The 24,015-nt window shown below is 44.1% G+C and overlaps 3 protein-coding genes across 7 annotated transcripts; all 3 read left to right on the forward strand.

Moving 5' to 3' along the window:
- The first annotated feature begins 257 nt into the window (after positions 1–257).
- LOC311158956 (serpin B6-like) lies at positions 258–9,724 on the forward strand. 5 transcript variants are annotated; one of them, XM_084214713.1, is made up of 9 exons: positions 258–548; positions 2,383–2,426; positions 2,977–3,083; positions 3,457–3,634; positions 4,529–4,666; positions 5,239–5,356; positions 5,593–5,735; positions 7,314–7,481; positions 8,412–9,724. In XM_084214713.1, exons 4-9 carry the CDS (start codon positions 3,467–3,469, stop codon positions 8,814–8,816), a joined length of 1,140 nt encoding a protein of 379 aa, XP_084070839.1. In that variant the 5' UTR covers positions 258–548; positions 2,383–2,426; positions 2,977–3,083; positions 3,457–3,466; the 3' UTR covers positions 8,817–9,724. The 5 variants fall into 5 exon arrangements, with proteins under 5 accessions (XP_084070839.1, XP_084070837.1, XP_084070836.1 ...); XM_084214711.1 differs by lacking the exon at positions 2,383–2,426 and having other exon boundaries at positions 258–597; XM_084214710.1 differs by lacking the exon at positions 2,383–2,426.
- Positions 9,725–10,678: 954 nt separating this feature from the next.
- Positions 10,679–15,957, forward strand: LOC311152288 (serpin B6-like). The gene is made up of 7 exons (XM_084203240.1): positions 10,679–10,772; positions 11,152–11,329; positions 12,372–12,509; positions 13,120–13,237; positions 13,476–13,618; positions 14,666–14,833; positions 15,501–15,957. Exons 2-7 carry the CDS (start codon positions 11,162–11,164, stop codon positions 15,906–15,908), a joined length of 1,143 nt encoding a protein of 380 aa, XP_084059366.1. The 5' UTR covers positions 10,679–10,772; positions 11,152–11,161; the 3' UTR covers positions 15,909–15,957.
- Positions 15,958–18,247: 2,290 nt separating this feature from the next.
- LOC311157560 (serpin B6-like) lies at positions 18,248–23,007 on the forward strand (the record flags this gene model as incomplete). Its single annotated transcript, XM_084212304.1, has 6 exons — positions 18,248–18,415; positions 19,458–19,595; positions 20,212–20,329; positions 20,567–20,709; positions 21,771–21,938; positions 22,600–23,007. 6 exons carry the CDS (start codon positions 18,248–18,250, stop codon positions 23,005–23,007), a joined length of 1,143 nt encoding a protein of 380 aa, XP_084068430.1.
- Positions 23,008–24,015: the final 1,008 nt, after the last annotated feature.

The raw sequence follows: 24,015 nt of genomic DNA on the forward strand, positions 1-24,015 counted from the left end.
GTGGCCACCCCCTTGCTTTCCTTCCACATCTCAGCTGCAAGTCTTCAGCAGCTCCCAAAAACCCTCATGTTACTCCACAGATTCCTTTTAATAAAATAAAAAAATCTATATTAAAAAAATACAGTTCTCTTAGGGCTATTTGCCTCACTCAAACCCTCAGGAATGCGAGGAAGGGTTAAGGCCGTACGGTGTATGGCTGCAGCAACAGCTCAATTTGGCTCAAAGCAATCCTAGCTTCAGAAATAAGTAATTAATAGCGCCTCATGGACCGGGGGTGTTTCTGCCAGCTCTGCCACGAGAGGGAGGCAGAGGCGGAGAAACACGGGCCGTGGCCGGCCGAGCTGCAAGGGGAGAGGAGCGGCGGCAGCCGGGATTCCCTGAGGCGGGGGCGCCGCCATTTTACCGGGAGGGGCTGCGGCGCCTCCCGTTCCCGGCGGCCAAGGGTGAAGCGCCTCAGGCTCTGGCTAGATCCCGGGAGGGGCCGGGCTGCCGTCCTTTCCCTCTGCTCGGCTGCGCTTCCGGGAAAAGGGAACGCGGCGGCCGGCGGGGTGAGTGCGCCGGCCGCGTTACTGTTGCTGCTGCTGCGTCGTCCTGAAGGTTTTCTTTCTTTTTTAGGGTTTTCTTGATTTGCGGGTGTTTTTAGGAAGTAGAGCTGAATGGCGTTGCTTTTGCTGTATTTTGTATTTTCTTTCTTTTTCTTCCCTCTTCCGTGACGTTCCCTAAACGCAGCTGCCTCTTGCCAGCTGGAGCCGCGGCGGTGCGGCTGGAGCGCTTCTTGCGGGAGCACCGCGGGGCCAAGGCCGGGGCGGAAGAGGAACTCTTGGCTCCAGGGAGGGCCAAACCTTTGGCTTTTTGTGCCTCAACTTTCTGCGACAGCGTCAGGCTCCTCCCCGCCCCTGAAGAGGCACAGGGGTCAGGAGCCCGACAGCTGCGGGGCCGTATCATTCCCTGCTTTCCTGTATCCCAGGGAGAGCTGCGATGCCAAGGGCCATCAGCAGGAGCTGTCTGCGCTCCGCCCAAGTGTTTTAACATCACTCCCAACTCTCCAAATCCTAAATGAAGTTTTTTCCCAGAAGGAAACCTGCTTTGGTTCAGCGCGTGGGAAAAGGGATGTCTGTGCCGTGGCCAGGGCTTTTTTTGTCTGGATGGACATGGCTCATTGCCCCGAGTTCCCTCTGGGGTTGAGTTTGAAAGAGTCAGCTTGAGACTCCTCTGGTGTAGCTGACTCACCATGGGGAAGTGTCCTTCTTTGCCAGACACTGATCCACGTCGTAGTTTTTATGGGAAGTGTCTCTTGGGTTGCGGGCTGGAGGAGCGCTGCGCCCTGCTGTAGTTTCCCCCTGGGCAGGCCCTGCAGTGTTTGTCTACTAACTGACTTACATACAGCCTTCTGGTCCATAAAGACTGTCCTGAAGCATAGGTGTCAACTGCTGAGAATATAGGCTTCAAATTCAGAGCGACAGGAACACAAAACCTCCGCACAAGCGTCTCAGTGCTGACCCGCAGGGCGTGGGGAGAGCAGAGTAAGGAATGAGTTGCTCTCAGCAAGCCCTTTGACCATGAGGGCTTTGCAGTAGTTTACAACTGACTGACAAATATGTACTTGTGTTATTATAGTGCAAAGGTTCCATACTGGAAGAGTTTCATAGCTCCTTGATGTTTCTCGTAGGTAGCTCCTCTAAGCACTGACTTTTCCTTCATCTCACAGTAGCCAACTGACTCCAGTTCCCCCTCAACCAACCAACCTACTCTTTTATAACACTCTTCTTCTTACTGACTACAGCTGAGGCCTGTTAGAGTCAGGACTGTTCTAATCTCTAATAACTGGCTCAGCTGCAACTCCTTAGGGGTAAGATTACTTTCCATACTACCTTTAATTTCTTATATTGTATCCCCCTACATACTTCTATCATGAGGTGTTTTGTTCCTTAAAGTATGGTCATTGTGTATTGTCTCTGAAACTGGATTCCAAATTGTGCATTGTCTTTGATGAGAGGGGTGTCTGTAGGTATGTTGCTACTCCTGAGCTGCAGAGAAAGCATAGCTGACTGTGCCGATGTAACTCCTAGCATTGTGTCCAAGCTGTTGAATATTATTTGTGATATTTATGAATATTATTTATTATTTAAATGCCCATGATTTTCAGGCAGGAAAATAGTGTCAATTGTGTCCTTTTGTCTGTAAATTCTTGCCTGTTGTGGAAGTCCTACAGACACTTTCTAGAAAATAATTGCCAGTTGATGTCACTATTCCTGTGTGTTTTGACTCAGGGTTTAAAAAAACCTTATTGTTAGCAATCTGAGGATCCTGGGATAGTAGGAAAATTCTGGTCTACATTGTAACCAGTGTGAATGCAATGTGTCTCTTCTTTATTCTCTGCAGTGCATAAATAACTCATTCAGACACAATCGGAGGATTGTTTCTATGTAAGCATGCTTGTTTTTTGCTTGTACTTGATTTTCAAGTTATGGGAGAAGAGAAATAGGATTAAATTGCCACTGTTTATAGTAAAAGCTGCTAACAAGGAATTTTCTTGGTTTGAAAAGCATGCATGTAGAAACTTGCTCCTTTCAACTCTCTGTCTAAAATAATGAATCAGTAGTATGAATTAGGTGGTGGTTTTGTATTTGGTAGCAACATGTCAACACTAGGCCCTGCCTAATGAGAGAAACAAAAGACAGAGAGTAAAACCTATCAGCATTTATCTTATGATGATTTATGATACTTATCTGTGGTTAACTCAGTGTTCTAGTACTTGTTGCTCATTTAATAGGTGTGGTGTTTAATCTCAGATCACTGCCTATAGCAGATGAATACAGAGGATGACAGTTTATGATTGTGTGTGTTGCCATGTTGCAGGCAATCAAATGGAACTAAAATGAACTTTGATTTTTTTTTTCGTTCTATTAGAGCAGGAAATTGCACTCACCTGTCATGCTGGCGACATAAATTTTTTTCTTTCCTTCTTTTATCTAGCAGGCCAAGTCATTCTGCTGACTTCTCCCAGCCCGGCTGGCAGGCTTAAAACCCAGCGTCCACAGGTAGAAGCAAGCTGCAGGTACCACTGAAGGTCTGTAGAGAAGGTAAGAGTTGGTAATTCTGATGTCTAACTTTGCCTCTGATGGTCCAGTGAATGGGAAATTATTTGCTGTGTGAAGTCAAGAGAATATTCTTTCAGGAAGTCCTGACCAAAAAGGTGTTGTGCCTGATCACCTCAAAAGAAGTCACACTGTGTAGGTATGGGATTGAAATTTAGAAGTAGACTCTAAATTAGTAAAATAACTCAAATGTGTAGTATGGGATCTTGGGTGCTTATGGCACCAAATCAGTCTCCAGTGAGCTGATAATTTTCCAGCCTTTGCTGCCTAGCTTATGCTGGGAAGTGTAGAAGGGAGAAACAACTGATTTGCATTCAAAGAAATTTGATCCATTCTCGTTCTGTGTTTGATGTCCCAGGCTCAGAAGCATGGAAAGCCTCTGTGCAGCAAACAGCACTTTTGCTGTGGAGTTGTTCAGAAAGCTGTGTGAGAAGAAAAGTGGGCAGAATGTGTTCTTTTCACCATTTAGTATTTCTTCTGCTTTGTCTATGGTTTTGCTGGGTTCAAGAGGTAGCACTGAAGCCCAAATAAGCAAGGTAGGTCAAAATAAACTTGGTGGATGGCATTTGATGGGATCATATGAGGAAGAGATGTGTCATCCAGTCTGTGACATGCGCTTGTGCTAAACTGCGATTGTCACTGTGGTGTGTGAGAGCAGAGCTCTTCCTCTGGGGTGTTTGTAAGGAGAATCAATTTTCATTGATTTTGAAAGGGGACATTCCTTCATTATGAAATGAAGAATTTCCTCGGTTTTGTTGTGTGGGGATTTTGTGGTTTTTGAGACAGGCCATTCTTTAATATATAATTGAGAGATAGGTTTTTCTTTTCTTTAATTTTCTTTTTTTTTTTTTTAATTTAGCTTGATCAATTTCTAGCTCCATAAAATATTACATTCTGCTTCCTTGTTTGGGCTTAATATCAGACAATATATGTTTTCAAAACATGGCCAGACGCATAAAAATAAAATCCACAGTGACAGAATGTCAAACTGTTAGTATGGTTTACACTTTTTTGTTTTAAACTTGCTTAGGTAGCAGATAGTACTTGTCATGTGTTTTACATATGACCTGACAAAATTAAGTGCACAATCAGTCCTTTTGGTTCTGATACTGGGCTCTTTTGCGAAGTGAGAGATCAGTAAAAACCTGTATTTTTAAAAAAATATTTACTATTAATAAATGTTTCTCAGAAACTTTTGTTGTTGCCATAGATGAAAATACTCAAAATCCTGGACACAGTCCTGGATGACGGGCAGTAATGTCCCTGCTTGGGCAGGGCTTTATAGCAGATTGTCCCCACAGGTCCCTTCCAAACTGAGCCATTCTGTGATCCTGTAGGGCTTGGCTTGAGGGAAGGAAATGAGGACTGCTGACTCTGCTGCTCCCTAATTTATGACTTGTACAAATATTGCAGATGTTGTCTTTGTGCAGGTGCTTTCTCTGAAGAATGCCCAGGATGCTCACAATGGGTATCAGTCCCTTCTCTCTGAAATTAATGATCCAAACAGCAAATACATCCTGAGAACTGCAAACCGGCTCTATGGAGAAAAGACCTTTGAGTTTCTTCCAGTAAGTAGCCATTAAATTGGTGATGATTCTTAGGATACTGTGCTTGCTACCTCTTGCCTCTGGAGGTCAAGGCAGGCTTTGGAGTTTGCCATCCAGATTTTCTGTGCTGAGAGTCAGGAATGCAATTGATTCTGCCAGAGCCCGGTGTCTGAACTCGGTGAAGAATCTCCTTTGAATAACACGTGATCTGAATATGGCAAAGCAGGTTAAAATCCATCAGTCTTTTCTCTTGAGGGTTCTGTGATCCCTTCATCTATTTGGCTGTGGGACAAATGGTTGATATATCTTTTAGCAAAAGTCTTATAAAGACTTATAAAATCATATGTTATGTCCCTGAAGCATGAAATAAAAACAGGGGAAAAAAAAAACCCTACTACAGTGCATAAGATTTAATAACAATTCCTAGTTCAAAAAATGGAATAAATCCTAGTAGGAACTTGTCATTGAGAAGTTTAAGCTATATGAAGCTGGGGAAGGAAAGCTGGCAGATTTCCTTGGGGAATGTAAGGATCATCTGTGTCTGAATGAGAGTAAATGTCCTGCTGAAAATCTGTTGTGAATGTCCCTGTTAGTCATTTATAGAGTCCAGTGAGAAATCCTACCATGCTGGCCTGGAACAGATGGACTTCCTGCATGCTTGGGAGGATTCCAGGAAACAAATCAATGGCTGGGTGGAGGAAAGGACTGAAGGTGAGTGCTTTTCCAAGTGCCCAGTTGTGTTTAATGGGATCCATTGTTTGGGTAAACACCTATCCCTGGCTATAGGATTGTGAATTCAAACAACTGAAATGCTGAGTTTTTTGCTGTGTCTGGTACATAATTCTCTTCTCTATTGTTATTAATTGCAGAGCAGATACTATCTTGGATAATATTTAGATCCATGTCAACCTCTTATTTAATGTGTGTTTTTTCTTTGTGTCATAAAGGTAAAATTCAGAACCTGTTGGCAGAGGGGATTCTGGATTCCCTGACCAGGCTTGTGTTGGTGAATGCCATCTATTTCAAAGGCAATTGGGAAGAGCAGTTTGACAAACTGAGTACCACAGAAAGGCCATTCCAAATTAATAAGGTATAATGTGCTAAAATTCTGAAAATACCCTGATTATCTGAAGTAGTCTGAAATGACCACCTTTAAGGAGAAATTAGATTTTTCACGCAGGGTTGCCTTGGGTGGGCTGTATGAGTTTCTTTCTGCCCTCTCCTTTCACATGAATACCATCTTGGCTGAATTTCTCTGAACTTTCACATCATTACTAGAACCTTTCATATAGCACAAAGACAGGTGTGGAAGTTTTTGAAATTCAGTCTTCTTCAGTCAGAGCTTCCTTGCTGCATTCTAGCCCCTGAGCCTATCCAAAAGAAATGGAAAACAAATTTCTTTTGAAGACCTGTGTTCTCTGCAGTCTTGATTTTAGAAGTAGATCAGTCCCCTTGAGGAGGACTTGGCCCCTGGCATGGGCAGGCCATGGTTGCCCCTCAGGATTCTTTGCAGCTCTAGGTTGGCCTCCAGGAGTCATGAATAAGACCTGGTAATGTGCCTTCCTTAACTCACCTGCTTGAAGCAGCCATTGTGGAAAATTGAAGCCCTCATGCCTGTCTGGAAACTGTCCCTCCCCGCAGTGGTGAAATAAATCCAGGAAGGCTTTTAAGTGCTACTAGCACTTTTAAATAAGGGAGTGTTACTGTTCACCCCATACTCTGTACAAGAGCGCTTCAGAGACAGGTTTGGTTCCTCACACCTTATCCTCCGTGAACATTTGGAAATGCAAGGTGTAAGCTGAAACATTTAAGCTAGTTATTTTATATGCTGTTCAGTAACAAAGAGTTACTTTGATATCCCAGGAACATTTCCAACATCTTGTGGAATTATTTCTGTGACTCTTGCACTTCTTATGAGTCACTGGATGATTTTCTATTCCTGTGTGGCTTTCCTTTTGCTTATTGATTCTTTTTATGTTTTATTGCTGTTGCAAAATAATTTCTGCCATATTCTCTCTGGGCATTATTCCAATGGGCACTGCTTTAATTACAAAAAGCTGCTTATGTTACAATTTCATGAAGGGAAGGGAGAAAGTAATGAAACTGAGAAGAAGCAAAATAATGATGTAAACAATAGTAGATGCTGCTCCATGTGGAAATGGAATAAGATAGCAGAAAATGAAATGAGAATAAAACCTCTCCCCTTATTACTATCCTTATGTCTTTTAAGAATTCATAATAATACTCTTTCTTGGTTGTTTTAGTATATACATTTTAAAATATTTCAAGTCTTTGTATAGCCACACAGAACCACACAGACTAACAATACATGCACTGAAATAACTTACTCATTTATTGCAAAGAACAATCCCTCTGTTTATTACTAGCTCACTTTAGTGCTTATCACTAGTTCTTAAGTTAACAAAAGAGTGAGAACATGTATTTACCTTAAAGGACTTGTCCCAAATATTTTTATGTTAATAATTAAAAAGGAAATCTGAGGACTTTCAGTTATTTACAAAGGACAGTGTGGTGTCTGTGCTCTGTGGTGTGTTATCAGTTCCCTTTGGTACAATCCTAAAAGGCAATGAGTAACTTGCTGCTTGCTTCATAGTCTGAGATCAGCAGAGAAGCTCAGCACTAATTGTTGGCATCTCTTGATTTCTAGAATGAAACCAGACCTGTGCAGATGATGTTCAAGGAGGCAAATTTTAACATGACCTACATTGGAGACTTCCAGACCAAAATCCTGGAGCTGCCCTATGTGGGTAATGAACTGAGCATGATCATCCTGCTCCCTGATGCAATCCAGGATGGCTCCACAGGCTTGGAAAAAGTAAGTAGTTGAGCTGAGTGCAAAGACAGCCTGAATCCTTTCAGGGATGAAAGTCTGAATTGCAGAGAGACCTGCAGTTCAGAGCAATGGTGTCTCTGGTGCTCAAGGGCAGCAGAAATGTCCCTCTCCTCCCTGTCCCCAAAGTGAGAGTCCCTGCTCTGTCAGTGCTGCTCAGGCTGTATGCTGCTCCCTTAGGCAGAGGCTCTGGAAGAAGCCTCAGGAGCAGAGGTCAGCTGTGGTTGTGTTGAGGGCACAGTATGGTGATGATGGGATGTGGAGAGGGGGATTTTGGGTGGGCTCTTTGGAAGTGCTGTGGCTTGTGCTGTAGGTCTTCTGTGCTGAGCAGCTGGCAGGTGGTGTGTGGCTCAGTGGCTGGAAAGAGGCTCAGAGGAAAGGACAGGATCTCTTTTATGGTGAGGGTAGGATACAAGTTTGGGCTCTTTGGCACTCTGGTCCAGGAGTTTATGAATAAAGTTTTCTAAGACTGACTGCAAAGGGCCTTTGTGAGCACAGTGTCTTCATGATGCTGCTTACTGACCTGTAGGAAGAACTTTGGTAAACTGATAGAAGAACTGGGTTTGGATTCTTTGGACGCTTGTTAGCTGTTCTTCTATGCCTTTCCGTCCCGAAAGTATAAATTAAAAAAAAAAAATCCCAGAACAATTTAACTTGTTCTGTAGAAGTAAACATTACATGGAGGAGATTGATGCCTATTGTAACTATCAGAAGAAACATTAGTTAATGATCTTGGCAGGGGCAGTATGCTATAGTGAAAGGTATAACTTGCAATTTTGGCTTGAGAAACACAAACCAGGTAAAAAAAGATGAATCTTATGCAGTATGTAAACAAATCATATAATCAGTTCTTTTGCAAGTGTAACACTGATTCAATTCTCATTGTAATTAAGTAAATTTGAAATTTTTCTTCAGCTGGAAAGGGAACTTACATATGAGAAGCTAATAGATTGGATCAATCCTGAAATGATGGACTCTACAAAAGTGAGGGTGTCTTTACCCCGATTTAAACTGGAAGAAAATTATGATCTGAAACCCATTCTGAGCAGCATGGGAATGCCTGATGCATTTGATTTGGGGAAGGCAGACTTCTCAGGAATCTCATCTGGGAACCAGCTGGTGCTCTCTGAAGTGGTTCACAAATCCTTTGTGGAAGTCAATGAAGAAGGCACTGAAGCAGCTGCTGCCACAGCTGCAGTGATGATGATGCGCTGTGCAATGAGAGTTCCGGACTTCACTGCTGATCATCCTTTCCTCTTCTTCATCCGGCACAACAAAACTTCCAGCATTTTGTTCTGTGGCAGATTTTGCTGTCCCTAAGGAGGAGATGTCATGGCAGCATAGGTGCCTTCACACAATAAATTTACATTTCCCTAGAACTAGGTGACTCCTTCTGCACTAATTGTCTCTCTTCAGCTGTGCCTCATCTTCTTCTGTAGTCTTGATCTTAGGCTTGGCAGGAATAAGAGAGCTGCTTAGACAAACACACTATCTGCCATGTCCAACCCCTCCTGTGTGCAGAGGTCTCCAGGTTCTTGTTGACACAAGAACCATCCCACTTGCTCCATGAGTGCGTCTTCTGTGCTTGAATTCACTTTTGGTGTCCAGCAGGCAGAGTCAGGCAGTGAGAGCCCATGGGAGTGAAGTTACTTTTGCTTGTGACAAGGCTGGAGCACGTCTGTAGCTACCCTCCACTTTTACGTTCCAGTCTCCTCCACTGAGTGCCTTGAGAAAAGGAGGTTTTGGCAGCCTGTTCCAGGTATTGCTGAACATCCTGCATGGATGGGGGTTTTTGACTAACACTTGGGCCAGCTCTTAGGCAAGAATAGCAATGAAAATAAACTGTTATAAGAGATGTCCCTGTGAGGTATTTGAGGGGCGAGTACCTTTATTTCCTCACTCGAGAACACTTGAGTTTATTCCCTTTCCCCTGGTTCTGGTCCTTTAACAAAGAATGAAATAAAAGGGCACATGGTGCCTATGGAATAGTTGAAGGAGAAAGTCGTGATTTAATTTTTTTTTTTTTTTTTTTTTTTGCTACTGTTATACGTTTATCCTATGAATATTTTCTTAAACCCCATACTTGACCTGTATAATACCAAAGACAGAGATGCAACAGCTTTCCTTACACCGGGATGTATTTATGGATCCTGCTCCCGGAATAATAAAAGAAGTATAAGCACTGCATGGGTCTTTTCTCCTTTTCGATTCTAAATGATACACGTATTTGTCGGGCTGTGGCAGACGGGAGAGCCTTCTGGCAGAGCCCGGCGGGTTCGGTGTCGCGGCCCGGCCCGGGCGGGCGCTGTCCCCGCGGTTGTCGCCGGCCGGGCAGGGAGGCGGCCGGGGCTGCGCTGGGGCTGCGCGGGGCGGGAGGGGCCCGGGGCAGCCTCCGCGCTGTCCCTGCCCGCGGGCATCCTGCGGGAATGGGCCGGGGTCGGCCTGAAACGCCGAAATGTTTCCTCGGCTCCCGAAACCGCAGCGCTTCTCGGGCAGCGAGGGCTGCGAGCCGGAAAGGGGAGTGGGTGCGAGGCTCGCACGGGCGGTGGAAGGAAAGTAAAGACACCACGGGGACCTTGGTTTAGATGCTGGGTCGGGAGGTGCTGGTGTTTCCTTTAGCACGGAGCTTGCCAAAAGACCATTGCCGAGCTGCCGTGCCGATTGTGCGTCTGCCGGAGAGAGCTGGCAGTGATATCACGAATTTCTGTGGAAGGGCAGTGCAGGGATTTCCAGGAAATTCTGATGCAGTCTCCTCCCCGTATTTAAATTTGAAAGGAAGCAGCAAATCTGCCAGTTCTGCTTTAAGAAGTGTGGGGAGAGCTGCTGTGTGAGTGAAATGTGTGGGATGTGTAGGGTGTGTGAGTCTGAAGAATGTTAACATGGATTTGCCGGCACAAATCCTTGCAATTTCCAGTTATAATGCGATGAATTTATCTTTTATATATGGTGCCATTAACTTGGAGTGATAAGAAAAGTTGTTGGTAATGTGGGGAAGAAATATCTTATTATACTGTGACTTATATCTGCTTAGTATGGTTGGAGATTTCAGTTTGTTTGGGATTTCTTATTGTACGTTTTTTTGATTTGCTTGTGGGATTTTTTCCTTAATTTTTCGGTAAGAGAATGTTTCAGTGACATTGATAGTGCTCGTTCTCTTGCTTTTTAGGCAAACTCCTTCTGCTGACTTCTCCCAGCCTGGCTGGCAGGTTTAAAACCCAGCGTGCACAGGTAGAAGCAAGCCGCAGGTACCACTGAAGGTCTGTAGACTTAGAGGAGGTAAGAGTTGGTAATTCTGCTGTTCTGATGTCTAACTTTGCCTCTGGTGGTGCAATGAAGGGGAATTATTTTCTGTGTGAAGCCAAGAGGAGCTTCTTTCTATATGTCCTGAACAAAATGTAGTTGTGCCTGATCACCTCAAAAGAAGTCACACTGTGTAGGTACGGGATTGAAATTTAGAAGCTGATTTAAACTGGTAAAATAACTCAAATGTGTAGTATGGGACCTCAGGTTCTTGAGGCACCAAATCAATCTCCAGTAGGCTGATAATTTTCCAGCCTTTGCTGCCTAGTTTATGCTGGGAAGTGTAGAAGGGAGAAACAACTGATTTGCATTCAAAGAAATTTGATCCATTCTCATTCTGTGTTTGATGTCCCAGGCTCAGCAGCATGGAAAGCCTCTGTGCAGCAAACAGCACTTTTGCTGTGGAGTTGTTCAGAAAGCTGTGTGAGAAGAACAGCGGGCAGAATGTGTTCTTTTCACCATTTAGTATTTCTTCTGCTTTGTCTATGGTGTTGCTGGGTTCAAGAGGTAGCACTGAAGCCCAAATAAGCAAGGTAGGTCAAAATAAACTTGGTGGATGGCATTTGATGGGATCATATGAGGAAGAGATGTGTTATCCAGTCTGTGACATGCGCTTGTGCTAAACTGCGATTGTCACTGTGGTGTGTGAGAGCAGAGCTCTTCCTCTGCTGTGTGTGTAAACAGGACCTGTTTTCTTTGTTTTTTTTTTAGTTTTAGCTTTGTTCAGTATGAAATGAAGAAGTTTCTGGATTAAATGTGGATGAGTTTTTCTGTGGTTTTTGAGACTGATATTCTTTATTATGTAATTAGGATGTACATGGAATTGTTTTTTTTTTTTTTTAATGAGTTGATGACTACAAAAATTATTTTCTTTCACTTCTTTTCTGGGGCTTATTCTCATATGATGCATATTTAGAAATTGAAGCCAGGCACATTAAAAATATTTTTAAAAACCCACAGTCTACATTTCAGATTGATAACTGCAATGTGATTTATTTGTTTATAAAAATTTGCTCAGGTAGCAAATATCTCTTGGCTTGTGTTTTGTGTAGGAGTGACAGTGTTGAGAGCAGGACCAATCCTTTTCGTTTGGATGTTTGCTTCCATTGCAAAGTGGGAGAGGAGTGTAAACTCATATCATGTTTCCATGTACTTTGTAAAAATTTCTCAGAAACCTGTGTTGTTGCCATAGTTGCAGATACTCAGGATCCATCTGGACACAGTGGGAGCTACCAGCTCTAGGTGTCCCTGCTTGGGCAGGGCTTTGTAGCAGATTGTCCCCACAGGTCTCTTCCCACCTGAGCCATTCTGTGATCCTGTAGTGCTTGGCTTGAGGGGTGGAAAATCAGGACTGCTGGCTCTGCTGCTCCCTAATTTATGAGTTGTGCAATTCCTTGTTGGGTACATCAGATGTGCCTTGCAGATAAGCTCCAGATGGGAGGTGTGGTGAAAAAATCGTGAGGCTTCAAGTCACTGTATTTAACTTAAGTGTAATTTTAATATGAAAAGAGTCATGCTGTAGCAAGTGTGTTTAAAGAAGGTAAGGACACGGCTGTGGATGTTGTCTTTGTGCAGGTGCTTTCTCTGAAGAATGCCCAGGATGCTCACAATGGGTATCAGTCCCTTCTCTCTGAAATTAATGATCCAAACAGCAAATACATCCTGAGAACTGCAAACCGGCTCTATGGAGAAAAGACCTTTGAGTTTCTTCCAGTAAGTAGCCATTAAACTGGTGATGATTCTTGGGATACTGTGCTTGCTACCTCTTGCCTCTGGAGGTCAAGGCAGGCTTTGGAGTTTGCCTTCCAGATTTTCTGTGCTGAGAGTCAGGAATGCAATTGATTCTGCCAGAGCCTGGTGTCTGAACTCGGTGGAGAATCTCCTTATAAATAATTTGTGTTCTGAGTTGACAAGCGATTCCAAGCAGGGTAAAATCCATCAGTGTCTACACTTGAGGGTTCTGTGATCTGTTCATCTATTTGCCTGTGGGACAAATGGTTAATGTATCTCTTACCAAAAGTCTTATAAAGAAATTTATAGTATGTCATGTCCCAGAAGCACTAAACAGAAACAAGAAAAAAAAAAACACCTTCCTTGTCAATGAAGTGTAGAAGTTTGAAGTACAGTGCATAAGCCCTAACAATATTGCTTCCTCATTCTAAGACGTGGATTAAAACCTAGTAGGATTCAGTGGGCCTGAACTTTAATGTCTCTGTATGAAGCTGGGGAAAGCTGGCAGATTTCCTTGGGGAATGCAAGAATTATCTGTGTCTGAAGGAGAGTAAATCTCTTGCTGAAAATCTGTTGTGAATGTCCCTGTTAGTCATTTATAGAGTCCAGTGAGAAATCCTACCATGCTGGCCTGGAACAGATGGACTTCCTGCATGCTTGGGAGGATTCCAGGAAACAAATCAATGGCTGGGTGGAGGAAAGGACTGAAGGTGAGTGCTTTTCCAAGTGCCCAGTTGTGTTTAATGGGATCCATTGTTTGGGTAAAGACATAGTTTAGGATATAAGATTACGAATTCAAACAACTGAAATGCTGAGTTTTTTGCTTTGTCTGGTACATAATTCTCTTCTCTACTGTGTATTAAATGCAGACTTGATACTGTCTTGGATGGTTATTAGATCCATGTCAACCTCTTATTTAATGTGTGTTTTTTTTTTTGTGTCATAAAGGTAAAATTCAGAACCTATTGGAAGAGGGGAGTCTTGAATCCCTGACCAGGCTTGTGTTGGTGAATGCCATCTATTTCAAAGGCAACTGGGAAAAGCCATTCAGGAAAGAGAGTACCAGAGAGAGGCCATTCCAAATTAATAAGGTTTGATGTGCTAATATGCTGACAATAGACTGTTAGGTGGATGTTGTCTGAAATTAACTCCTTTAAGAAGAAATTAGATCTTTCAATCAGGATTACCTTCGATCAGCTGTCTGCAATTTCTTATGCCCCCTCTCTTTCATGGGAAGTCTCTTTTGCTGAATTTCTCTGAACTTTCACATCATTACTAGAACCTTTTATATAGCACAAAGACAGATGTCAAAGATTATGAATTTCAGTCTTCTTCAGTCAGAGCTTCCTTGCTGAAATTCAGTCCCTGAGCCAATCCAAAAGAAATGGAAAACAAATTTCCTTTGAAGACCTGCTCTGCAGCCTTGTTTTTAGAACTGCTCTTGTGGAGGACTTGGGCCCTGGCATGGGCAGGCCATGGCTGCCTCTCAGGATTCTTTGCAGCCCAGTGCTGGCCTCCAGGAGTCATGAACAGGAACTGGTCATGTGCCTTCCTTAACTCACCTGCTTGAAGCAAGCATTGTGGAAAATTGAAGCCCTCATGCATGTCCGGAAACTGTCCCTCCCTGCAGTGGCAAAATAAGTCAAAGAATATTTGAAAGGTTTGATGTGACTTTTAAATAAAGCAATGTTTTTGCTTATGCCAGACCAGCTCTGACAGCACATCAGAGACGGCTGGAATGACTTGGTTCCTGCCACCTTGCTCTCTCCCTGTTGGAATGTGTTGTAAAAGCAGGCAGGATTATCCAGAGACACTGCTGCATTTTCTATTCCCTGCAGCTGTGCAAGCTTAGAACCAGGTTTCATGCTGCAACACCAAAAGGATATAGGGCTGATGAATAATCTCATTTTGAGTTGAGGTGGATTATTGTGCGCTGCTGCTGCACATGGCCAGGTTTTACCTCGTGCCTTTACAAGAGGCAGAGGTAAGGCTGCAGTCAGCAGGGCCGCTGTAGATCAGTGTGTGATCTGTTCTCTTTGGTCGAATCCTAAAAGGCCATGAGTAACTTGCTGCCTGCTTTGTAGTGTGAGACCAGCAGAGAAGCTCAGCACTAACTGTTGGCATCTCTTGATTTCTAGAATGAAACCAGACCTGTGCAGATGATGTCCAAGGAGGCAAATTTTAACATGACCTACATTGGAGACTTCCAGACCAAAATCCTGGAGCTGCCCTATGTGGGTAATGAACTGAGCATGATCATCCTGCTCCCTGATGCAATCCAGGATGGCTCCACAGGCTTGGAAAGAGTAAGTAGTTGAGCTGAGTGCAAAGACAGCCTGAATCCTTCCAGGGAAGAAAGTCTGAATTGCACAGAGACCTGCAGTTCAGTTCCAGAGCAATTGTGTCTCTGGTGCTCAAGGGCAGCAGAAATGTCCCTCTCCTCCCTGTCCCCAAAGTGACAGCCCCTGCTCTGTCAGTGCTGCTCAGGCTGTATGCTGCTCCCTTAGGCAGAGGCTCTGGAAGAAGCCTCAGGAGCAGAGGTCAGCTGTGGTTGTGGTGAGGGCACAGTATGGTGATGATGGAATGTGGAGAGGGGGATTTTGGGTGGGCTCTTTGGAAGTGCTGTGGCTTGTGCTGTAGGTCTTCTGTGCTGAGCAGCTGGCAGGTGGTGTGTGGCTCAGTGGCTGGAAAGAGGCTCAGAGGAAAGGACAGGATCTCTTTTATGGTGGGGGTAGGATAAAAGTTTGGGCTCTTTGGAACTCTTGACCAGGAATTTATTTCTAAGGTTTCCTGTGTCATTTATTCCACAATTAAAAATCAAAAGAAAACCCTCACAGTCTTCATGCCTAATCCAGAGCAAAAAAAGTAGGATGTTATGTGCTATGTGAAGAAACACACAGAAATCACTACTTTGGCTATGTAATATCGACTCAATTTTCACTGTAATTAATTGACTTAGGAATTTTTCTTTAGCTGGAAAGAGAACTTACATATGAGAAGCTGATGAGATGGATCAGTCCAGAAATGATGAAGTCTACACACATGAGGGTGTATTTTCCCAGATTTAACCTGGAAGATGGTTACAAACTTAAGCACGTTCTGAGCAGCATGGGAATGCCTGATGCATTTGTCTTGGGCAAGGCAGACTTCTCAGGAATCTCATCTGGGAACCAGCTGGTGCTCTCTGAAGTGATTCACAAATCCTTTGTGGAAGTCAATGAAGAAGGCACTGAAGCAGCTGCGGCCACAGCTATACGGATGTCTGGTTGTATTGGCATAATGTCCACTCCACAATTCACTGCTGATCATCCTTTCCTCTTCTTCATCCGGCACAACAAAACTTCCAGCATTTTGTTCTGTGGCAGATTTTGCTGTCCCTAAGGAGGAGATGTCATGGCAGCATAGGTGCCATCACACAATAAATTTACATTTCCCTAGAACTAGGTGACTCCTTCTGCACTAATTGTCTCTCTTCAGCTGTGCCTCATCTTCTTCTGTAGTCTTGATCTTAGGCTTGGCAGGAATAAGAGAGCTGCTTAGACAAACACACTATCTGCCATGTCCAACCCCTCCTGTGTGCAGAGGTCTCCAGGTTCTTGTTGACACAAGAACCATCCCACTTGCTCCATGAGTGCTTCTTCTGGGCTTGAGTTCACTTTTGGTGTCCAGCAGGCAGAGTCAGGCAGTGAGAGCCCATGGGAGTGAAGTTACTTTTGCTTGTGACAAGGCTGGAGCACATCTGTTGCTACCCTCCCCTTTACATTCTAGTCTCCTCCACTGAGTGCCTTGAGAAAAGGAGGTTTTGGCAGCCTGTTCCAGGTATTGCTGAACATCCTGCATGGATGGGGGTGTTTGACCAACAGCTGGGCCAGCTCTTAGGCAAGAATAGAAATGAAAATAAACTGTTATAAGAGATGTCCCTGTGAGGTATTTGAGGGGCGAGTACCTTTATTTCCTCACTCGAGAACACTTGAGTTTATTCCCTTTCCCCTGGTTCTGGTCCTTTAACAAAGAATGAAATAAAAGGGCACATGGTGCCTATGGAATAGTTGAAGGAGAAAGTCGTGATTTAATTTTTTTTTTTTTTTTTTGCTCCTATTATATGTTTATCCTATTAATATTTTCTTAAACCCCATACTTTACCTGTATAATACCAAAGACAGAGATGCAACAGCTTTCCTTACACCGGGATGTATTTATGGATCCTGCTCCCGGAATAATAAAAGAAGTATAAGCACTGCATGGGTCTTTTCTCCTTTTCGATTCTAAATGATACACGTATTTGTCGGGCTGTGGCAGACGGGAGAGCCTTCTGGCAGAGCCCGGCGGGTTCGGTGTCGCGGCCCGGCCCGGGCGGGCGCTGTCCCCGCGGTTGTCGCCGGCCGGGCAGGGAGGCGGCCGGGGCTGCGCTGGGGCTGCGCGGGGCGGGAGGGGCCCGGGGCAGCCTCCGCGCTGTCCCTGCCCGCGGGCATCCTGCGGGAATGGGCCGGGGTCGGCCTGAAACGCCGAAATGTTTCCTCGGCTCCCGAAACCGCAGCGCCTCTCGGGCAGCGAGGGCTGCGGGCCGGAAAGGGGAGTGGGTGCGAGGCTCGCACGGGCGGTGGAAGGAAAGTAAAGACACCACGGGGACCTTGGTTTAGATGCTGGGTCGGGAGGTGCTGGTGTTTCCTTTAGCACGGAGCTTGCCAAAAGACCATTGCCGAGCTGCCGTGCCGATTGTGTGTCTGCCGGAGAGAGCTGGCAGTGATATCACGAATTTCTGTGGAAGGGCAGTGCAGGGATTTCCAGGAAATTCTGATGCAGTCTCCTCCCCGTATTTAAATTTGAAAGGAAGCAGCAAATCTGCCAGTTCTGCTTTAAGAAGTGTGGGGAGAGCTGCTGTGTGAGTGAGATGTGTGGGATGTGTAGGGTGTGTGAGTCTGAAGAATGTTAACATGGATTTGCCGGCACAAATCCTTGCAATTTCCAGTTATAATGCGATGAATTTATCTTTTATATATGGTGCCATTAACTTGGAGTGATAAGAAAAGTTGTTGGTAATGTGGGGAAGAAATATCTTATTATACTGTGACTTATATCTGCTTAGTATGGTTGGAGATTTCAGTTTGTTTGGGATTTCTTATTGTACGTTTTTTTGATTTGCTTGTGGGATTTTTTCCTTAATTTTTCGGTAAGAGAATGTTTCAGTGACATTGATAGTGCTCGTTCTCTTGCTTTTAGGCAAACTCCTTCTGCTGACTTCTCCCAGCCTGGCTGGCAGGTTTAAAACCCAGTGTGCACAGGTAGAAGCAAGCCGCAGGTACCACTGAAGGTCTGTAGACTTAAAGAAGGTAAGAGTTGGTAATTCTGCTCTTCTGATGTCTAACTTTGCCTCTGGTGGTGCAATGAAGGGGAATTATTTTCTGTGTGAAGCCAAGAGGAGCTTCTTTCTATATGTCCTGAACAAAATGCAGTTGTGCCTGATCACCTCAAAAGAAGTTATACTGTGTACTTATGGGATTGAAATGTAGAAGCTGACTTTAAACGGGTAAAATAACTCAAATGTGTAGTATGGGACCTCAGGTTCTTGAGGCACCAAATCAATCTCCAGTAGGCTGATAATTTTCCAGCCTTTGCTGCCTAGCTTATGCTGGGAAGTGTAGAAGGGAGAAACAACTGATTTGCATTCAAAGAAATTTGATCCATTCTCATTCTGTGTTTGATGTCCCAGGCTCAGAAGCATGGAAAGCCTCTGTGCAGCAAACAGCACTTTTGCTGTGGAGTTGTTCAGAAAGCTGTGTGAGAAGAACAGCGGGCAGAATGTGTTCTTTTCACCATTTAGTATTTCTTCTGCTTTGTCTATGGTGTTGCTGGGTTCAAGAGGTAGCACTGAAGCCCAAATAAGCAAGGTAGGTCAAAATAAACTTGGTGGATGGCATTTGATGGGATCATATTAGGAAGAGATGTGTCATCCAGTCTGTGACATGCGCTTGTGCTAAACTGCGATTGTCACTGTGGTGTGTGAGAGCAGAGCTCTTCCTCTGCTGTGTGTGTAAACAGGACCTGTTTACTTTGGTTTTTTTTAGTTTTAGCTTTGTTCAGTATGAAATGAAGAAGTTTCTGGATTAAATGTGGATGAGTTTTTCTGTGGTTTTTGAGACTGATATTCTTTATTATGTAATTAGGATGTACATGGAATTGGTTTTTTTTTTTTCTAATGAGTTGATGACTACAAAAATTATTTTCTTTCACTTCTTTTCTGGGGCTTATTCTCATATGATGCATATTTAGAAATTGAAGCCAGGCACATTAAAAATATTTTTAAAATCCCACAGTCTACATTTCAGATTGATAACTGCAATGTGATTTATTTGTTTATAAAAATTTGCTCAGGTAGCAAATATCTCTTGGCTTGTGTTTTGTGTAGGAGTGACAGTGTTGAGAGCAGGACCAATCCTTTTCGTTTGGATGTTTGCTTCCATTGCAAAGTGGGAGAGGAGTGTAAACTCATATCATGTTTCCATGTACTTTGTAAAAATTTCTCAGAAACCTGTGTTGTTGCCATAGTTGCAGATACTCAGGATCCATCTGGACACAGTGTGAGCTACCAGCTCTAGGTGTCCCTGCTTGGGCAGGGCTTTGTAGCAGATTGTCCCCACAGGTCTCTTTCCACCTGAGCCATTCTGTGATCCAGTAGTGCTTGGCTTGAGGGGTGGAAAATCAGGACTGCTGGCTCTGCTGCTCCCTAATTTATGAGTTGTGCAATTCCTTGTTGGGTACATCAGATGTGCCTTGCATGTTAAGCTCCAGATGGGAGGTGTGGTGAAAAAGTCTCGTGGCTTCAAGTCACTGTATTTGACTTAAGTGTAATTTTAATATGAAAAGAGTCATGCTGTAGCAAGTGTGTTTAAAGAAGGTAAGGACACGGCTGTGGATGTTGTCTTTGTGCAGGTGCTTTCTCTGAGGAATGCCCAGGATGCTCACAATGGGTATCAGTCCCTTCTCTCTGAAATTAATGATCCAAACAGCAAATACATCCTGAGAACTGCAAACCGGCTCTATGGAGAAAAGACCTTTGAGTTTCTTCCAGTAAGTAGCCATTAAATTGGTGATGATTCTTAGGATACTGTGCTTGCTACCTCTTGCCTCTGGAGGTCAAGGCAGGCTTGGAGTTTGCTTTCCCACAATTCGGGCCTGAGAGCCAGGAGTGCAATTGATTGTGCCAGAGCCTGGTATCTAAACCTGGTGGAGAATCTTTTTTAAATAGTTTGTGTTCTGAGTGGACAAGTGATGATAAGCAGGGTAAAAAACCATCAGTGTCTACACTTTAGGGTTCTGTGATCCCTTCATCTATTTGGCTGTGGGACAAATGGGTAATGTATCTCTTACTAAACTCTTATAAAGTAATTTATAATATGTCATGTCCCAGAAGCACTAAATAGAAACAAGAAAAAAAAAAAAACCCACCATTCTTGTCAATGTAGTGTAGAAGTTTGGAGTACAGTGCATAAGCCATAACAATATTGCTTCCTCTTTCAAAGAAGTGGATTAAATCCTAGTAGGATTCAGTGGGCCTGAACTTTAATGTCTCTGTATGAAGCTGGGGAAGGAAAGCTGGCAGATTTCCTTGGGGAATGTAAGGATCATCTGTGTCTGAATGAGAGTAAATGTCCTGCTGAAAATCTGTTGTGAATGTCCCTGTTAGTCATTTATAGAGTCCAGTGAGAAATCCTACCATGCTGGCCTGGAACAGATGGACTTCCTGCATGCTTGGGAGGATTCCAGGAAACAAATCAATGGCTGGGTGGAGGAAAGGACTGAAGGTGAGTGCTTTTCCAAGTGCCCAGTTGTGTTTAATGGGATCCATTGTTTGGGTAAAGACCTAGTTTAGGATATAGGATTATGAATTCGAACAACTCGAATGCTGAGTTTTTTGCTGTGTCTGGTACATAATTCTCTTCTCTACTGTGTATTAAATGCAGACTTGATACTATCTTGGATGGTTATTAGATCTATGTCAACCTCTTATTTAATGTGTGTTTTTTCTTTGTGTCATAAAGGTAAAATTCAGAACCTGTTGGGAGAGGGGAGTCTCAATTCCCTGACCAGGCTTGTGTTGGTGAATGCCATCTATTTCAAAGGCAATTGGGAAGAGCCATTCAGGAAAGAGAGTACCAGAGAGAGGCCATTCCAAATTAATAAGGTTTGATTTGCTAATATGCTGACAATAGACTGTTAGGTGGATGTTGTCTGAAATTAACTCCTTTAAGAAGAAATTAGATTTTTCAAGCAGGGTTACCTTGGCTAAACTGTGTGAGATTCCTTATTCCCCCTCCCTTTTATGGAAAGTCTGTCTTTGCCAAGTTTCTCTGAACTTTCACATCATTACTAGAACCTTTTATATAGCACAAAGACAGGTGTGAAAGGTTGTGAATTTCAGTCTTCTTCAGTCAGAGCTTCCTTGTTGAAATTCAGTCCCTGAGCCTATCCAAAAGAAATGGAAAACAAATTTCCTTTGAAGGCCTGCTCTGCAGCCTGGTTTTTAGAATTGCTCTTGTGGAGGACTTGGCCCCTGGCATGGACAGGCCATGGCTGCCTCTCAGGATTTGCCTCTCAGGATTCCCTGCAGCCCAGGGTTGGCTCCAGGAGTCATGGACAAGAACTGGTCATGTGCCTTCCTTAACACACCTGCTTGAAGCAAGCATTGAGGAAAATTGAAGCCCTCATGCCTGTCTGGAAACTGTCCCTCCCTGCAGTGGTGAAATAAGTCAAAGAATATTTGAAAGGGCTGATATGACTTTTAATTAAAAGAATGTTTTTGCTTATGCCCGATCAGCTCTGACAGCACATCAGAGACAGCTGGAATGACTTGGTTCCTGCCACCTTGCTCTCTCCCTATTGGAATGTGTTGAAAAATCTGGCAGGATTATCCAGAGACACTGCTGCATTTTCTATTCCCTGCAGCTGTGCAAGCTCAGAAACAGGTTCCAAGATGCAACACCAAAAGGATATAGGGCTGATGAATAATCTCATTTTGAGTTGAGGTGGATTATTGTGCACTGCTGCTGCACATGGCCAGGTTTTACCTCGTGCCTTTACAAGAGGCAGAGGTAAGGCTGCAGTCAGCAGGGCCGCTGTGGATCAGTGTGTGATCTGTTCTTTTTGCTCGAATCCTAAAAGGCCATGAGTAACTTGCTGCCTGCTTTGTAGTTTGAGACCAGCAGAGAAGCTTAGCACTAACTGTTGGCATCTCTTGATTTCTAGATTGAAACCAGACCTGTGCAGATGATGTCCAAGGAGGCAAATTTTAACATGACCTACATTGAAGACTTGCAGACCAAAATCCTGGAGCTGCCCTATGTGGGTAATGAACTGAGCATGATCATCCTGCTCCCTGATGCAATCCAGGATGGCTCCACAGGCTTGGAAAGAGTAAGTAGTTGAGCTGAGTGCAAAGACAGCCTGAATCCTTTCAGGGATGAAAGTCTGAATTGCACAGAGTCCTGCAGTTCAGTTCCAGAGCAATGGTGTCTCTGGTGCTCAAGGGCAGCAGAAATGTCGCTCTCCTCCCTGTCCCCAAAGTGAGAGCCCCTGCTCTGTCAGTGCTGCTCAGGCTGTGTGCTGCTCCCTTAGGTAGAGGCTCTGGAAGAAGCCTCAGGAGCAGAGGTCAGCTGTGGTTCTGGTGAGGGCACAGGATGGTGATGATGGGATGTGGAGAGGGGGATTTTGGGTGGGCTCTTTGGAAGTGCTGTGGCTTGTGCTGTAGGTCTTCTGTGCTGAGCAGCTGGCAGGTGGTGTGTGGCTCAGTGGCTGGAAAGAGGCTCAGAGGAAAGGACAGGATCTCCTTTGTCGTGGGGGTAGGATACAAGTTTGGGCTCTTTGGAACTCTGGTCCAGGAATTTAATACTAAGGTTTTCTTTGCCTTTTTTCCCCATATTAAAGATTAAAGCCCCCACAGTCTTCATGCTTAATCCAGGCAAAAAACCCTGCCTGTTTTGTGCTATGTGAAGAAACACACAGAAATCACTACTTTGGCTATATTATATTTATGCAATTATAATTGTAATTATTTAAATTTTGGATTTTTCTTTAGCTGGAAAAAGAACTTACATATGAGAAGCTGATGAGTTGGATCAGTCGAGAAATGATGAAGTCTACACACATGAGGGTGTCTTTACCCAGATTGAAACTGGAAAAAGATTATGATCTGAAACTTATTTTAAGAAGCATGGGAATGCCTGATGCATTTGAGTTGGGCAAGGCAGACTTCTCAGGAATCTCAACTGGTAATGAGCTGGTGCTCTCTGAAGTGATTCACAAATCCTTTGTGGAAGTCAATGAAGAAGGCACTGAAGCAGCTGCTGCCACAGCTATACGGATGTCTGGTTGTATTGGCGTAATGTCCACTCCACAATTCACTGCTGATCATCCTTTCCTCTTCTTCATCCGGCACAACAAAACTTCCAGCATTTTGTTCTGTGGCAGATTTTGCTGTCCCTAAGGAGGAAATGTCATGGCAGCATAGGTGCCATCACACAATAAATTTACATTTCCCTAGAACTAGGTGACTCCTTCTGCACTAATTGTCTCTCTTCAGCTGTGCCTCATCTTCTTCTGTAGTCTTGATCTTAGGCTTGGCAGGAATAAGAGAGCTGCTTAGACAAACACACTATCTGCCATGTCCAACCCCTCCTGTGTGCAGAGGTCTCCAGGTTCTTGCTGACACAAGAACCATCCCACTTGCTCCGTGAGTGCTTCTTCTGTGCTTGAGTTCACTTTTGGTGTCCAGCAGGCAGAGTCAGGCAGTGAGAGCCCATGGGAGTGAAGTTACTTTTGCTTGTGACAAGGCTGGAGCACACCTGTAGCTACCCTCCTCTTTTAGGTTCCAGTCTCCTCCACTGAGTGCCTTGAGAAAAGGAGGTTTTGGCAGCCTGTTCCAGGTATTGCTGAACATCCTGCATGGATGGGGGTTTTTGACTAACATTTGGGCCAGCTTTTAGTCGAGAATGGCAATGAAAATAAACTGTTATAAGAGATGTCCCTGTGAGGTATTTGAGGGGCGAGTACCTTTATTTCCTCACTCAAAAACACTTGAGTTTATTCCCTTTCCCTGGTTCTGGTCCTTTAACAAAGAATGAAATAAAAGGGCACATGGTGCCTATGGAATAGTTGAAGGAGAAAGTCGTGATTTAATTTTTTTTTTTTTTTTGCTCCTATTATACGTTTATCCTATGAATATTTTCTTAAACCCCATACTTTACCTGTATAATACCAAAGACAGAGATGCAACAGCTTTCCTTACACCGGGATGTATTTATGGATCCTGCTCCCGGAATAATAAAAGAAGTATAAGCACTGCCTGGGTCTTTTCTCCTTTTCGATTCTAAATGATACACGTATTTGTCGGGCTGTGGCAGACGGGAGAGCCTTCTGGCAGAGCCCGGCGGGTTCGGTGTCGCGGCCCGGCCCGGGCGGGCGCTGTCCCCGCGGTTGTCGCCGGCCGGGCAGG

Source organism: Fringilla coelebs (assembly GCF_963513975.1).
Source record: "Fringilla coelebs genome assembly, chromosome: 1".
NCBI lineage: Eukaryota > Metazoa > Chordata > Aves > Passeriformes > Fringillidae > Fringilla > Fringilla coelebs.

Coding starts and splice junctions, on each gene's coding strand:
- LOC311158956 (XM_084214711.1), top strand. CDS start 3,467: ATGGAAAGCCTCTGTGCAGCAAACAGCACTTTTGCTGTGGAGTTGTTC. Junction 3,635..4,528: donor CTGAAGCCCAAATAAGCAAG/GTAGGTCAAAAT, acceptor GTCTTTGTGCAG/GTGCTTTCTCTGAAGAATGC. Junction 4,667..5,238: donor AGACCTTTGAGTTTCTTCCA/GTAAGTAGCCAT, acceptor TGTCCCTGTTAG/TCATTTATAGAGTCCAGTGA.
- LOC311152288 (XM_084203240.1), top strand. CDS start 11,162: ATGGAAAGCCTCTGTGCAGCAAACAGCACTTTTGCTGTGGAGTTGTTC. Junction 11,330..12,371: donor CTGAAGCCCAAATAAGCAAG/GTAGGTCAAAAT, acceptor GTCTTTGTGCAG/GTGCTTTCTCTGAAGAATGC. Junction 13,619..14,665: donor GGCCATTCCAAATTAATAAG/GTTTGATGTGCT, acceptor CTTGATTTCTAG/AATGAAACCAGACCTGTGCA.